Consider the following 16,880-nt stretch of genomic DNA (forward strand, 5'->3'; position numbering starts at 1 on the left):
GTAAAGACAGCAGGGACACTAAGCTTTCAGAGACTATAAACATCAATCTTGTTAACTAAGTCTCCTGGCAGGAAGAAAGAGCACCAAGCACTTCTGGGGGGGCCAAAAAAATTAGGCTGAAATAATCCAGAAATTAAATCCAACCTAATTCTAACTGCACTCTCTAGCTCACAATCTGTCTTTAATCATAAACTCTCAAATAGTTCTTCCTCAAAAAGACCGTACATAAAGTAAATTCTTCATTGACCTTAAAAGAATGAATTGACAATCCACGATAGCTATCCATGGGGTTCTCAGGAAAAACGCAACAGAAATTCACATCCAGACAAGCTGAAAACTCTTGATAAGATTAACAGGAGATACTCAGAACTAAAGTCAAATTTTAACAATATACACATTTAGGTCAATATACTACCTGAGAGCTAATAAAATTACAAAAGTTGCCCAAATGAAGTCCTTAGGATTAAAAAACAAAAATGACAGTGAGAATCAGTATATATATAGGTTTTAAAAGCCATCAGAGACCTTCAGGGCATAATAATACAGAGTAAGCACATGCCACACTATCCTTCCCACTAATTACCACCACCACCAAGTCTGCATGAAACTTACAATGCAACTAACAGAAAACTCTAAAAGGGTGGGCAAGAAGACTGGCCGGGACCTGAGAACCAGGAATGACCTGTGAATTCCCTACATCTTTGCTTTTGTTTTCTTATCTCCCTACATAACCAGGCCTTGGGCTCTCCAGGGGCCTGCAACCCCAAAATGCCCACAGGCACAGACCAAAAGAGAGCCCACGAAAACCTTACTCTTTTTGCCAAAACTTGCTCAGGAAGAGAGTGACCAAGTAGGGCAGAAACATTTTTGCCACATCTGCCCTACTCTAGACAAACACATGGAAAAAGCCACAGCCCTCAGTGCCCTCCCCACCAGGAGCTGAGGATGGAGACTAGAGGCAGTCCTGTCATCCCACCTGCGAGGACTAGGTGGCGCGCCTCCCCCAGCACAGAGACGGGAGGCCAGGCCAAGCTTACATCCCAGCGCCGCAGAAACCAGGTGGCAGGGCCTCTCTTCCTCATTCCTCATCAGGCGGACAGAGGCATTCAGTGAGGAGGCAGCCCCTCTCATCTCCAGGAGGCAGCCCCTCTCCACCTCCCCACGGTGCCCAGCAACTGTCAAGAGGGAGGAGCCTGGCTTCCATCCTTGCTAGATAATAAATAAGGCAGCCTACCTCTCCCCTTTCCTCTCCCACAGAGACCGAGGGGAGCACTGTATTCCATCCGCACCCTGAAATAACCCTCTGTCCCAACTAGGGAGTAAGGTGAGGAAGAGAGAGGAAGGAAACAGAGAAAAGAACTTTCTAAATCTGTGTATGAAATCCTGGGCAGGCCCCTGAGTGACCCATGTATGAAACTGACCAACAACGACACAGTAAAAGATCTGAGAACTAAACACTGGCCCATAACACCATTCAGTTCTCAAACTGGCCTCCAGGTAGCACGGACGTTGAGGCAGACCACAGTGTCATTACGGGAGCAGGCAGGGAAAAAGGCCCACGAAAGCCTGCTCTCCTTGGCCGAAGAATCAGAAGAGGAATAGCTTAACAAGATAGAAAAGTTTCAGACGATAGCCAGCCTACCCCAGGCAAACATGATGGGAAAATACCAAACCCCACCACCAGCCCTGACAGCCAAGGCCAGACTTCCATTCTCACCTGGCTGTAATGAGGCACCAATTTGGGAAAAAACAAAAAGTTATGGATCAGCAAGAATGTAAAGAAAACAATAAAAAACAAAACAAAAACAAAATACTGTGTATCACCAAGAATGCAAAAAATGTAAAGAAAAAATAAAAACAAAAACCTACAGATCAGCAAGAATAGAAAGCAGCTCTGAGAACGCTCATCCACTGCTGGAAGCAAGGAGTCAGGAGAGATGCAAACTGGCGCAACTTACACTTTGGAAAACAGTATGACACCACATAGCCAAGTTGAGTATGCATGTATTCCAAAGGCTAGAGACATGAATTTTTAAAAAAACTGTTCTAAGCATTGATTACTAGAGGAAACAGCAGAAACAGCACAAACAGCAGAAATAACAAAAGCTGATAAAATAGTAAAGTTTGGGTGTAACAGTGAATGAGTAACAGCTACACGTCAACAAATAAATCTAGAAATAACATACTATTGAGCAAAATAATCAAGTCAGAGAATACAGTATGTTTCCTTTATATGAACATTCAAAAATAAGGAAAACTAAACAGTTCACTCCTTAGTGATACATACATAACTGTGAAAACCAGTCATAAAAACAAGGGACTGATTTACTGCTGTCTTCGGGAGATGAAGACGCAGTAAGGAAAGAACACCCAGGAGACTATAAAGATACTGACAACACTGTTTCTTAACCTGGGTAGTGAACGTTCACTTCATTATTCTTCAAACTGTGCACATTAAAGTTTCACAATTCAAATTTGTAAATTTACAATATTCTGTATGAAAATTTCACAAATGTTTAAATAGATACAGCTGACATATTATACATTTAATATAATGAAACTTTACTAAAACTTTGGAGACTTAACAAAGCTACTCATACATCAGTTTCAAAACTACATTCTTTAACCTTCAGTTAACTTTTTTTTAATATATATAATCTATGCATACTCATTAGAGGTTCCCCGCTACATCGGGTTCCTCATGCCAATCTATCTAACAGCAGTGAGCCCTAGACCTCCAATTAGGCCCAAGCTAAATTGAAGCCTTCATTTTCAACTCTTAGAAAAACCTTCCACCAAGCCCTGCAGACAGGAGGCAACGAACTGTAAGGAAGTAGCCCTACTAAAAGCATGAAGTGCTATTTATGACTTACCCGAACCACTCCTGTGTACAGCACCAGGTTTCCACTGCCTTCCAGGACCAGCATAGTGTCTATCTTCTAAAAAAATAAAGGCAAAAAATTTATTTTCCAATCTGTGCAAATTATGAAGCACAATGATTTCCAATAAGAAATGTGCCTGCACTTACCTCCACTGGCGCTGCATCCTTTGCCTGTATGTTGGTGATGGAGCCAAAGATGAGCTGGGTTTTATCATTACTCTCTTGAAACTTTACACATCTAAGTATTCAAATAAAAAAAAACAAATACACTACTGATACATGCGACAACCGGTACTGATCTCAAGGATGTATTATGCTGACTGTAAAAAGTCACTTTCAAAAGGTTACCTACTGTATGATTCCTTTATAATAACATATTCAAATGACAAAATTACAGAGGCGGAGAAGAGATTGGTGGTTGCCAGAGGTCAGGGATGGAGGTAGGTGGGTGTGGGTTACAGCATAAGAGGGAGCTGTGAGGTAACAGAGGTTCTGGCTCTTGATTGCGGTATTTGCACGAACCTACACGTGGGAGAAAACTTCATGGAATCATGCACACACACAAATGAGTACACATAAAACTGATGAAGTCTGAATAAGATGTGTGGATTGTGCTGACGTCAATCTCCTTGCTCTGATCACGCACTAGTTATGTGAGGTTATCTCAGGGGAAAGTGAAGGATACACAGGACTGCTACGATTTTACAACTGCCTGTGATCTGTGGTAATTTCAAAAGTAAAAGGTCAGTAAGTGGGCAAATATATGAATAAACATTTCACCTAAGGAGATAAATGAATGGCTAGTAAGCGCACAAGATGCTCAACATTAACGTCATTAGGGAAATGAAAATTAAAACCACTTCACACCCACCATGGTGGCTACAATCAAAGAAAATGACAATATGCAATGTTGCTAAGGATGAAGAAATCGGAACCCTCCAACAGTGCTGGTGGGAGTGGAAGATGGTGCAGCTTACTTAGAAAACATGGTCAGTAATTTCTTTAAAAGTCTACAAAGAATTTATTGTTTGATCCCCTCTGAGATACCTACCTAAGAAAAATGAAATCATATATACCAACACAAAAACTTCTGTACCCATGTTCATAGCACCATAATTCACAATGGTCAGAAAAGTAGAAACAAACCAAATGTCCATCCACTAATGACTGGATAAACAAAATGTGGTAAATCTATACAATACTACACAGCAAGAGGAATAAAATACTTATATATGTTATAAGATGTTAGCTAAAAAACATGCTAAGTGAAAAAAAGGTGCACACAAAAATACTGTATGGTTCTGTTTACATAAAATATCCAGAATAGGCAAATCTACACAGGCAGAAAGCGTATGGAGTAGTTGCCTGAAGCTGGGAATGAAAACAGAGAGACTGATGCAAGTTAAGTATAAGGGATCTTTTTAAAGTGATAGAAGTATTTTAAAACTGGGTTGTGGTGATGGTTATATAACTCTGTAAATTTACTAAGAATCTTTTAATTGTACACTTAAAACCGTCAGTTTTATGGTATGTAAATCATTTCAATGTGAAAGAAGAGAAAGAAAAAGCAAAGCACAGCAAAGCAGCTAAGCCTGTTTACACACAATCAGCGAGACACGCATGCGCACTTACCGTAACTGCAGCTGGGACTCTACTAAGAAGCACAAGAACTTTTGCCCACATAAGTCAGATGTAATAAAGACTTTGGAGGCCTGTGAATTTTTCTCCCTGTGATAGATACATTAATAAAGAAATTGTTAGCACTGGCTCAAAAGTCTACCACAGTAACAAATAAGTCTTTGAAAATATTCTGCAAGAAATACTACTTGAGCCAAGCAATAACTTTGAAGAGACAGAAGCACTTCTAAGAATTGAACTTCATGATCTCTAAAATGCCTTTCAGTTCTTTGATTCTGAGCCCACTGCATGGCTTTTTGAGGGGAAATTACAATAAATGTAATCACTACAAACAGACTTTTTAGTTCCATAATATGCAAGTTGCCTATTGTTAAAGGAATGCACACTTGACTTCCTATCTCTTAAAGGGCCTAAGGGGTCAGATTCTGACCTCTCCGATCTGTCCTCTCTCTCTCTCAGATTAGGCTCCACTTGATCCCTTTTTTAAACCATATTCAAAAATTCTCAATTCTCAAAAAATTTCTTTGTAGAGTGGTACAGAAGACCATAACTGTAAAATAAAGATCTGCAATATATTCAACTTACCAATAAGCTATTTAAAGACAAGTGATTTTTACATACAGGAAACTTTTATTTTATATACAAGGATTAAAACCAGAACCTACTTCAACATGGTACTCACATCTTTACCTTACCACTGCCTATCCCCTGCCCGCCAGTCTAAGGACACGCATTTGCCCTCTATTTCACATGTGAGCCCCACTCCTGCCCCATCTATCTGACAGCCATCACCTTCTTCTCCCCAAGGCTAATCTCTCCACTTGTGCTCCTTCCTGGCTCCTTGTTCCATCAATCATTTCCTTTCCTTCATACTTTCAATGGTCTCCCTGTTCTGGGCATAGTCCTTGTAGCCTACCCTTTCATATTAAAATTTAAAAAGTCTTGAAATACGAAAACGAACTAAGCATTAAGTTATATAAAGGATTTATTGTAAATTTGGCTGGCTGTAAAAACAGAACTCTCCCTTGACGCTGAGGCTCCCTCTAGCTACTTTTGTAACCTCATTCCCATTCAAAGGTAAAATCCTTAGACAGTCTGCATACCTACGTCCACCTCCTCTGGCCCATACATTCTCCCACCCCACCCCATCCGCCTACCCCGCCAAGCGCTCTGGCCGAGGTCTCCAGTGAACTCACTGCCGCCCGGGTGCCGCCTCTCTGAGCTCCTCTCTCAGTGCCACATCTCACCGGCACCTGGCACCTGGCAGTACTGGCACTTTCTTCCTAAAAGCCTCTTTCCCTGTGTTCCGTGACAAGTCCTGCTCCTTCTCCCGCCTGCCCTCTCTTGCTTCGTCTCTCTGCAGCAGCTTTCTCTCTTTTCTCTTTTCACCCTCAAAATCCTAAGTTTCCAGGACTTCAGTCCCTAGCCCTCTTCTGTTTATACACGATCTGGTTTTAACTATTTGGAGGTCAGAGACTCTCTGAGAATCTAATGAATGTGAAAATCCTCTCCTCAAGAAAAGGCCTCTATACAACACACACCCACGACTACTACTTCTGTTCCCGCAGGTTACGTGAACCAGGCCCCTGCAACTACAGGCTCATCCACGGGCCCCCAGGAGCCCCGGGAACCCGACCTCCACGCACTCCATAAATTCCAACCCACCCATCTTGCCTCTGTCACCACTGATAAGCAACAACTCTCTCCCCAGAGCTTATGACCCACCTATAGAGCACATGGGCATAATACAGAGGTTATGACCACACATAAAGCTGTAAGGACACAGCTCTCACCAAAGTGAACAGACCTAATGGGCAATCTCTCTCAAGCTCCCCTTTCTCAGCCCCTTCCCCTCCTCCTGCACGAACAAGGTGAGAGTATGTGTAATTCCCTGAACATACCACACACTCACACGTCTGAACTTTTGTTCTGATCCCCTCTAACTACTGTGTCCTGCCCCGCTTACCCACCCAGCACACATCTAGTCATCCCTTCCAAAGCGCTCCCAGCAGAACCAGCAGTGTCCTGTGTCATCCTTCTCCAACTATCTCTTTTTGAGGACAGGGACAGTGACTCACTTGCCTGATAACCCACAGCCACTAGCACACATACTGGCATTGGCTGAATGAATGAATGATTAAAGAAAACATAAAAAAAAGAAAGGTCACGCAGAACAGAGGTCTGAGCTGTGTTTCCCAAAAAGAACCGCCGATACTCTACTCACATAAAGACAAAACTTAAGAAAAATGTTATAAAATCCCAAGCTTCCTAGTCTCTGGAAATTAGTTGCTTCTCCCTAAAACAACAAACACCTCAAATCTGAGCAATTACTACCACTAAGTCAGGGAAGAAATGACAAATGACAAAAGAATATCCCTTAACATCATTAGTATCCTCTACTGCAAGTGAACCAGCCTTACTGTACGTCTCGGTGTATTTTTTAAGTATTAATAACTCCTTATATTCAAAGGAAGCCTCTAAAACTTTTTAATCATTTTTCTTTGAATACAAACATATATACTCCAAACCTTATATTAGCAATCGTTTCTGTCCACAAATGGTCAATACAAAGCTCAGGAACAATCGGCTCTGTTTCTGGTGCGAGAAAGGAGCCATTAGAATTACTAGTTGGAGAATGAGAAATACTGTGTCTCTTTGGAGATTGATTATGGCTTGAAAGGTTGAACCTCTGCACCCCTGAAAAAGAGTGCACTCCTAAGGCAGGAGAATGAGCACGACTGCAAAATAAACAGAAAAGAGAGCACATTGCAGTTAGTGATGCAGGCTGCAACGACCGGTTCATGTTGGACAGCACAGGGAACTATGCTATGGAGAAAAAGAATATGAAAACAAATCTGTGTGTGCTCACGTATGACTGAAGCATTGTGCTGTACACCAGAAACTGACACAACACTGTAAACTGACTATACGTCAATAAAAAAAAAATATATATATATATACACACACACACATATACAGGAAAGAAAATGCAGGCTGATGTAACATACTTTCCAATAATCTCTCCAAATTCTATGCACAGCAAGCATTCATGGCATAAACCCAGTTAGAAATGCAATTTTTTTTAAAAAAGGAATAGCTACTTAAATGTTTTGCATTAACAAGCTTCATTATATTCTAAAGATTTAGAATTCCTGTTAGAATTCATTTCTTTAAAACTGAAAATTAGTTCATTTTCTGCCTTAGAAAATGAATTGGTTATACTATTCAGAAAAGTCTGAACGATGTCCCTGTATATTTAGACACATACATACCAACAACACTAAGTCCCTATAGCACCAGGTAGATATTAACAAAAGCAGAAGAAAAACTAATGCAAAGTAAGACAAAAGAAAATGGTACCAAAATGTTTTTGTAATTACTATTCACCAAACTACTGCCACTTAGTGGTAAAAATGAAACAATTTTATGACAAGCCCCGGCAGCTTCTAAATGTGACTCACTGAAAAAGTAACACAGTAGGCCTGGAAGTCTTGGTAAAAAGAGCACAACTGGAATAATGCTATTTTCCCTAAAAATACCCAGGGGCTGTCAACAGAAAGTTTAAATCCTTCAAATCTCAAGAGGAAGTTTAAAAAGAAGGTATCTTTTTCTTGGGATGTGTTTTCTGAAAGAAGGAAACGCTTCCACACATTAATTCCCACCTGAGAGCTGCCATGTTGGAAATAGAAGGTGAACGGGAGTGTAGGCTGGGTGAGGAGGCTGAGCGGCTCTGGCTGTGGATGGAGGAGTAGTTCTGGAAAGGTGAAGCCATGGGGGACTCTCCCTTGGACAGGCTTCTGAGGTGTGCTGTGAGGGAGCTGCTGGTGGCTACGTTCTGTGGCGTTCCCCCCTGTTCAGAGAACTTTAAAACAACATTCTCTTCCTTAGGTTAAAATGAAAAGAAGGGGGAAAAAGAAAAGACAATTAGATTAAAAGGGCAATTTCCTTGGGTGAGTACAAGGTAGTTGCCAGTTATTAAAGACATAATATTTCTTTTTCCCTAAGACACTCAATCTTTTTCACAGATGATTCTTTCAAAAACATGCAAAGTTTTTAGTATTAACTATCATTCCGTATTAACAAGTGGCATGACTTTACCCTTACCTCTGTTTTGACTCTCCGAAGAGCCCACAAAGAATGCAAACCTTGAACAGTGTCATAGGTCATTACAATGGAGGGATCAGTGTTGAGAAAAACAATTTTCATTGCATGATCTACAACATATTGCACCCGGGATGAACCGAAAAGACCTTAAAGATAAAACAGAAATGATCAGGTATAGAACAACAGACTTTTCAAGACTACTGTTTATGACTTGACTCTTACAATTCCTAAAGATAAAGAGAAATCAAGGCCACTAAGTCACAAAAAAAAAATTTATCAACCCTCAATCTTTAATAAATTTACTTTGGACATCAATTTCTTAAAATAAACTAAAGATGAGAGTGTTATGAGTTTTGATTTCACACATGTACATTAAATGTTGAAGATCTGTGCTGACTAAACCATTAAATTCATAAGCCACAGGTAAAAGGCCCATGACTCCTTTAATAACTGACTTATTCATAAAATTGCAATCAACTATTCTGCCAAGTTTGACTTCCTACTGGCTCTTTTCTGTATGAAATCTATCCTATACGGTAACTATTCAAACAGTGCTGAACAGTACACTGCTGTTTCTGCTTTACTGGGTACACAAGCAAAGGAAGTTTTTTCCTAGTGAGTTCAGCTTTTATGTCTACAGGACCATAAATTGGTTTCTATATCCTTATTTGACAGCTTCCCAAATGATTCCCTCCAGTTAAGATATTAGAAAATTTTAAAAGCAGAATTATTTCATAAAAATAAGATGTACTTTATAAAGAAAGAAATAAAAATCACTCATAATTCCACTCAAAATAACATCTGGAAGCATTCCTCCTAGATTTTTTCCTATACAGATAATACATATTTTCTATGTTTTTACAAAACTAGAGTCGTATAATATTTAGTTTTGTACCTAACATTATGAATAAGCAATTCCTCAGATCGTTAAATATTATTAAAAACATGATCAATAAGGGCTGCAATCACAGGCTGTGACATATATATTTTGGTTGTCTGTAGTAGTTAGTATTATAATACAGAATTATGAATAAACTTTTTCTGCGAAAGGCCAAGGAGTAAATAGTTTAGGCTTTGCGGACCACATACTGACTCTACTGCATAATTTTTTTTGTTATTTTTCTTATAATCTTTTAAAAAGGTAAAAACCATTCTTAGCTCATAAGCCTTACAAAAACAAGCTGGATTTAGCCCATGGGCTGTAGTTTCCCAAGCTCTGATATAGAAGATAAAAACCTCAGTGGTATTTCAGAATATGTACTTGGGATAAGGTCCTTAAAATAAAATTGGTCAAAGAATAAAAATACTTTTTTTTAAGCCTCCAAGCCCTCATTATTCACAATTACCTATTACGTTTTGTCACATTTAAAATTTTTAAATAAGCATCTAGAAATACCTCTAGGAAATATTAAAAGTCTGAGTCCCAGCAAATTATGTTATTATGAGCAAGGGAAATGAAATATTAAAATTTACAGTCTCCAAAAAAAAGAAAAGAAAAGAAATTTACACAGTGAAGATCTAAGGCCCTATATTTCTTTTTTTCCAAAAAAAGAAACAATTTTAATTTAAGTACTGTTCATTTACTTATTAATTACTGAGGAACAGAGTCCAGAGTCATCTATAGGTAAGTAAGAAAATATATCAGTGTTCCTGCTTGATGTATAGGCTCTATTTTTTACTAAAAGAATAGTTGTTAAAACAGTTAATACCAGGATATTCAAGTTCTTGCATTAATATGAATTATTTTCATGATAAAAAGTCATTTTAAATGCTTATATTATACTATTTTTATAAAACAATTTAAATTTTCATAAGCTCCTTCATTTCCTCCCCACTCCCAAACTCAAAAAAGAGCTTACTGTAGAAGAATTTATACAAATACACTTACTTCCAGATTTACACACAAGCGGTGTTATTTCATCTAGCGGATGCAGCATGCTGAACATAGTGGGTAAAGGTTCTCTAGTAATGAACAAACAGTCAATCACCAACACAAGATGACTCCATTTGTGCACAAATTTTGCACTCCCCTTGCAAAGAAATATCTTCTGCAGATTATGCCAGCAATTAGAAACCTACCAACTCCAAAAGTAACCCTCTAAACTTTTTATGTACTGTTTTTCAGAGTATCTTCGATTTCATTCCTAGAAATCTCTCCCCTTACGCAGGGTAACTCTATGTACATGCTCCCAGCAAGAACTTAGCATAGCCCAGGGAATATCTGCAAGCAGCAGTCATCACATTGCAGTACCAACAGAGTAATGGGTATAAGACAGTCATTTTTTTTTTAAACCTCTCTTAGGGGCGGTATGGCTCTGACAACTAAGGAAGAAATGTAGTCTCCTACACCTATTTGCAAAGGAGTGCACTTAAAAAAGAAGAAAAACACCAAGTAGATAAAATGGCTGCATTTTCTCAAGGAGTGACTGAAAAAAAGAGGAAAAAAACAGGCCTTCTGTCTAAACACATAAGTAGATTAAAAGCCATAAGGAAATTTAAAACTTAGTGTCTCCTTGCACCAAACTATGACAAGCACTGTATGTTCCTGCCCTTCAGTGAGCTCACAACCAATTCGGGAGACAAGGTAACACCACCATGTGTTACACACCTAATACGTATGAAGCCCTACATCAAAGATTATATTCATTAGCTCGTTAAATCTCTGCATAAATTCTAAGAAGTAAATGATAGTTTTCTCCCTGTAACAGGTAAGGAAACTAAAGCCAAATTTAATAATTTGCCTAAAATAACACAATGGACAAAGTGGCAGAGCTAAGAATTGAGTGTTGTTATCTTTAAGCCAACTGTTTGCTCGATTTTACTCTCTTGGGAGAAAAGCTGCAGATAATTAAGCATCAAGTGAAAAGCAGAACCTGTAAGTGTACAACGCTGAGATGAGAGGAAAAGGTGTGTGTCTGCACTGTTATCGTGGAAATTATCATCATCCCAAACTTTTAGGTAAACAATTTTACCTTAGAAGCAACGCAAAAAAAGCCCAAGTAATCATATTCTGACCTGCTTACCTGGGAGGGCCTGGAGGAACCTCATGTGAAGAAGTACTTCGTTCAAACAACAACCCATATTTGGTGGGCCAAACATTTGCTACCTATTGGGTAAAAGGGTGAGAAAAAACACAAGGAAAAGAAATGATTCTTTATAACATGCTTTTACAAAACATCAGAGAACATTAGATTTTCTTCCAATTTAATAACAGTTTTGCAAAGTAACATACTCATTAACTAGAATGTTTTTAAAGCAATTCTAACAAGCAAGTCTAAGACAAAATCAGATCTAAGGAAGAGAACTCTGATCTGAAATTCCTGCCAGTGGCTAATATCAGTACCAAAATGACAATGTGATTAAACTGTAACAACAGCATTAGTGCATGAAAAAGATGAGAAACAAGGAAAAGACTAATATTGCTCATGTGCTTGAATATAACCTAAAGTGATTTCTTATATATCACTGAAACTGGAAAAAAAAACACCTCTCAGAAAAGATTTCATAATTCACTTCACTAAATAATGCATTTTTTATGCAAAGGATAGAAATGGTTAAGCCACTATAGCTGCTAAAATTAAGTTATTTTAGTAAAAATAACATTTTTGACTACAAGAGAGTAGCAATACTTGTAAAACCAAATAATTCAAGAATATTCTCCAATAAAACACAAAAACGTTGAAACACTCAAGTTTACCTGAAAAGGCAAAGAAGCTATGTAATCCTTTCCTTCTAGGCTATGCATGTTAATACATGAGCTTTGCAATATACATATGCATTTTTCTACTTCATCACTACCTGAAAAGAGAGAGTACAACAAGATATAAGCATTTTTTCCTCCAAAATCCCAACAATCACAAATTACAATTCCCAACAGCACAAATTCTTCAATGCACAAAATAAAAATGCTTAAGCTAAACCACTATTATGAGTGGCTACTTATTTTCAATTAAACAAAAAATGAGATAAAAGATAAAATTTAAAAAAAAACAACTTACTGTAGGCCTTTTCAGACTTATCCTGTGATATAATGAAGTCACACCACAATGCCTAAAATCAAAACAAAACGCTTACCTAAGAAAATTGCATCTAAATAATAACCTATTAACTAATGGTATCTAAGAATGTTGACATCTATATAATAACTGTCCCCCCTCATCAGCTCAACACACATCCCATGGGAACAAAAAAGACTAAGATAAACTAAAATGTGATGTGGTCTCCCACTGTTGTTCTGATTTGCATTTTGCTTAATGATTAATGATGCTGAGTATCTTTTCATGCACTTACTGGTCGTTGGCGTATCTTTAGACAAATGTCTATTCAAGCCTTTGCCCATTTTTGAACTGGATTCTTTGTTTTGTTGTTAAGAGTTACAAGCGGTTTTAAGTTAAGAGTTACAAGCGGTTTTAACTGCATTTTAGCAAATGAAAATTCATGAAGAAAACGGACATGAGAGCTGCACTCCAATCTGAAATGTCCAAAATCTACAATATACCTATGATAGCCTCAGTTTCCTTTTATGAAATCCCATCCTCCCATTCTCCAAAAGTAGGTATTTTAGCATTCTCCTTTATCCCTGATAGCTAAGAGATCACTAGCCCCTTTTCTATTTCCCCTAGATTTGTCTCTCACCTGTCTTCTCTTTCTTCGAGGCACCCATCTCTTTAATCTGAACCATGAAACAGTATCCCTGACAACAGTCCTCCTGTCCTCCAGTCAATCCTATATATTGCCACCAAAATAATCTCTTCTCAAAATAGAAAACTGATGATGTACTTTCCATTTTAAAATCCTTGCTAGGCTCCCTCCTGCATTCCTTGCTTTACATACAAGGCCCTTAAGTCTGGATCCATCCAGCATCTGCCAGCATCTCTCCACATCCACAGCCGATGTACAGCCATTGTGAACTTAGAAAAAGTCACATTTTTCCACAATTCTTTTTGCTGCAATTCTCTCTGCCTAGAAGGCCCTTCTTTTAGCAACTTACAATTCAAATAACATCTTTTCAAAAGCCTTCCTCAGAGCTCAGTGCCCTGGGCTCTCACCACACTGTGGCCACACAGCTACTACTCAGACGTTAGCTTATCTGAATACAGCATTTCAGTTTATCTATTAATTTGTTCATCTTTCTAGACTATGAGTCCTTCAATGGCAGAAGCTGTACATTCATCTCTGTCACCCAGCACCCAGTAACACTGTCTGAAATAGAGATACTAAACACTTGCAGAATGAAGGAAGGAATACACTAAGTCGGAGTCACATACACCAGCTACTATTTCTTAACCAAAGTATAAAATTATTTCTCCATATTAACAAGAAGACTAATAATAATAATAACAACAGTATGTTTTCCAAACCAAAAGGACTGAAATTATCAATCTTATGATTCCACTTACAAGGGATCTTAAGATAAGGAGACAAGAGAAAGGAGGCTGTATATCCCTGGGGTCGAGAACACAGGCAATCGTTCCCCAGTGAAATTAAGACTGAAACACAGAAGCAAAGAACTATGTAGACATAATTAAATCCACTTTTCATGTCTACCCTAAACCATACGGATTACATGGGGAAAAATTATCATCAAAAAGATCACTGGCTTCAACACTCCTGGACAGACATGCTTTCATACCTACTCTCAAATTAGGGAATAATTCAGTTTATCCTTCCTAATAAATTTTTAGAAGAGTACAAAACTCATTGGGAAATAATTAATGGAAAAAAATAAGTACACAGTGTCGAGGTACAAGGTTTACAAGTGAGGAACTTAACATTAGTAAAAAGCCTCTAAAATCTCTTGTCAATAGCCTAATAATTAATTCAGCTACTAAAATGTTTTCATTTTTCCCCCCAACTTGATATTCTAAAAATATCAAGTGTGGTAGAGCACATGCTTAGCATGCACGAGGTCCTGGGTTCAACCCCCAGTACCTCCTCCAAGAATAAATAAATAAATAAATCTAATTACTCCCCATGCCCCCACAAAAAACAAAAACAAACAAAAACACAAAAATTAAAATTTTCAGTAAGAAAAGATGGAATAGTACAGTGAGCATCTGCTTCACCTAAATCTGACAGTTATTAATGTGTTGCCATATCTGTTTATGTGTGCATTCGTGTGCATGTGGAATTGGCGGGGAGGGTGGTGCTATCTAAAAACTGTACACATCATGACACTTCACCCCTGAACACTTTATCATGCATTTCCTGAAACTAAAGATGTTCTCTCATGTAATAACAAAACCATCACCCTACCTGAGGAAAAAAAAGTCTAACTTTCTACTAGCACCTAATATCCAGTCCATTTTCAACTATTTCAGATTTCCCCAAACGTGTCTTTTTTAGCTGGAACCAAGATTCAATCAAAGTTCATTTAACAACGTTCAAAAAATATTGCATTTGGTGATGTCCCTTTTGTCTCTTTTAATCTAGAACAGTTCCCATCTTTTTTTTTCCTTTCTCCAAAATTGACTTTCTAAAGAGACCAGAATGTAGACTGTCCCATATTCTGAATTTATCTAATTATCTCATGTTTTTCTTCCTTAAACTTTTTATTATGGAAAATTTCAAATACATACAAACTAAACAGAATAACATAATGAATCCTCATCAGCCAGCCATTCTTGTTTCATCCATACCTCCAGCCCATTCCTCATCTCATGATATTTTTAAAAATGGCTCTCCCTCCGTATTTCCTATAACCAGAAGTTAGGACTAGATGCTCACATTATGTAACTTTAGGAAGAAGACTGAGCAGATGACACCATGTACTTCATGCTGCGTTACAGCTGGAGTAGAACATCCCTTTGTCCCACTATCAGTGATGGAAAACTCAAATCACTCGCTTGAGATGGAGACCATGGATATCTCCAAAGCACAGATATATTTGTTCCTTCATACTTAGCAAGTAATCCACAGGGTGGATTACCTTGGTGCCACAGTAATACCCTTTCACCCAATAATGTTAAAATCCATTAATAATCCTTGTCTGAATCAGTTATTACATTGGAGTTTACAAAACGGTGATTTTTTAAAACTACCCTTCTTTCTACATTTATTAGTTGGCATTCTTCCATAAATAAGCATTTTCCCTCATTAACTGGATATGAACTGCACGTCTTCCTAAAAAGGCAGGGCAAATGCTTAATTCCTTCCCTTTAATTACCAATTTTCAAAATAGAGTTGGTTATAAAAGCCAACTGCAGTGATAGCAAGTTAGTTTCTTCTTTCTCTTTCTGATTATCACTATGAACCAGATTTTCACTTACTGCAATCAATTATAATCAACATGTGTTAAAGCATTTTTTGTGCCCTCATGTCTTACAAATTTTTATTGCGAATAAGAAATCAAATTACTCAAGGACAGTGTTTAAAGACTATCATTAAACTGACAAAGGATAGGGTAAAAAAAAAGATGAAATAAAAAACAAATGAAATTTTTTAAACGTACGCCCAGCTGCTAGGATCATTATGTTGTTTTCTTCATTTCTGTTAAATTTTAAGACAAAAGCTTTGTTAAATGTCAAACAGTCAATCAAATGCTAAAATTCCAATCAACTCACCTGCTGAACAGGACTGTCAACTGTAAACGCTTTATAAACAGCCAATGCCTGGCTTTTACTTCCTTTGCTCCAGATAACCATATTTCCAGCCACATAGAGCTCCTCATCGTAATCCACTTCTTCTCCAATTTCACTTACGCCTTTTCTTAACTGCCAGCTTTCCTTAAAAATTAACACACATAAGACATGTTCAAGCACTTTCTTCCAATTGTATGGAGCAAGATTTATTAATTAAATCAAATAATCATCCAGATACAAGTCTCCTACTCTGTCTTCGCCTGTGGAGTAAGACTCAATGTAAGCCCAACTCTTAGAAGGTTTATTTATGCCACTGATGAACAGAGTAGGGTCTGCGGGTATGTGTACTATGTATCTCACAGGGTGTTTCATGTTATACTATTATATTATTTTGCCCAAAATATGAACAAAAATTGTACATCTACAGATCCAAAAATGAAACTAACATATACTCAGGAGACTAAAGAGGTACAGTAAGTGTATGGAGAAGTGATGGAGACAGGAAGTGAGGTGCATGTGGGAATCACTGGGGGAGCTTATTCACAGTGCAGATTTCCCTGCTTCACAACTACATACATTTACCTTCCTTCCCTTGTCCCATTCATCAAAATAAATGAGAGACAGAAAGGTTCAGATTTCTAACTACACAGACTTCCTCTCCCTGAGGTTTTGACATC

At 38.0% G+C, this 16,880-nt stretch overlaps 1 protein-coding gene across 16 annotated transcripts in view; it reads right to left on the minus strand.

Moving 5' to 3' along the window:
* Nucleotides 1-16,880, minus strand: part of ANAPC1 (anaphase promoting complex subunit 1) — a 394,152-nt gene that overhangs the window by 374,301 nt on the left and 2,971 nt on the right. For 15 of the 16 annotated variants that reach the window (XR_012502944.1, XR_012502949.1, XR_012502945.1 and 12 more), the window contains 11 exons: nucleotides 16,186-16,347; nucleotides 12,622-12,673; nucleotides 12,321-12,421; nucleotides 11,647-11,729; nucleotides 10,512-10,585; nucleotides 8,624-8,769; nucleotides 8,182-8,402; nucleotides 7,048-7,257; nucleotides 4,514-4,609; nucleotides 3,029-3,119; nucleotides 2,874-2,939 (listed from right to left, as the gene is read on the minus strand). Coding sequence is in view for 5 of the 16 variants with exons in the window: in XM_074354503.1 (XP_074210604.1) it covers nucleotides 2,874-2,939; nucleotides 3,029-3,119; nucleotides 4,514-4,609; nucleotides 7,048-7,257; nucleotides 8,182-8,402; nucleotides 8,624-8,769; nucleotides 10,512-10,585; nucleotides 11,647-11,729; nucleotides 12,321-12,421; nucleotides 12,622-12,673; nucleotides 16,186-16,347 (1,302 nt within the window). In the remaining 11 variants the exon portion in view is untranslated. Of the gene's footprint in view, nucleotides 1-2,873; nucleotides 2,940-3,028; nucleotides 3,120-4,513; nucleotides 4,610-7,047; nucleotides 7,258-8,181; nucleotides 8,403-8,623; nucleotides 8,770-10,511; nucleotides 10,586-11,646; nucleotides 11,730-12,320; nucleotides 12,422-12,621; nucleotides 12,674-16,185; nucleotides 16,348-16,880 lie in introns of those variants that run through there. The other variant, XM_074354504.1, reaches the window with a different exon arrangement.

Source organism: Camelus bactrianus, chromosome 28 (assembly GCF_048773025.1).
Source record: "Camelus bactrianus isolate YW-2024 breed Bactrian camel chromosome 28, ASM4877302v1, whole genome shotgun sequence".
In the NCBI taxonomy this organism is placed as follows: domain Eukaryota; kingdom Metazoa; phylum Chordata; class Mammalia; order Artiodactyla; family Camelidae; genus Camelus; species Camelus bactrianus.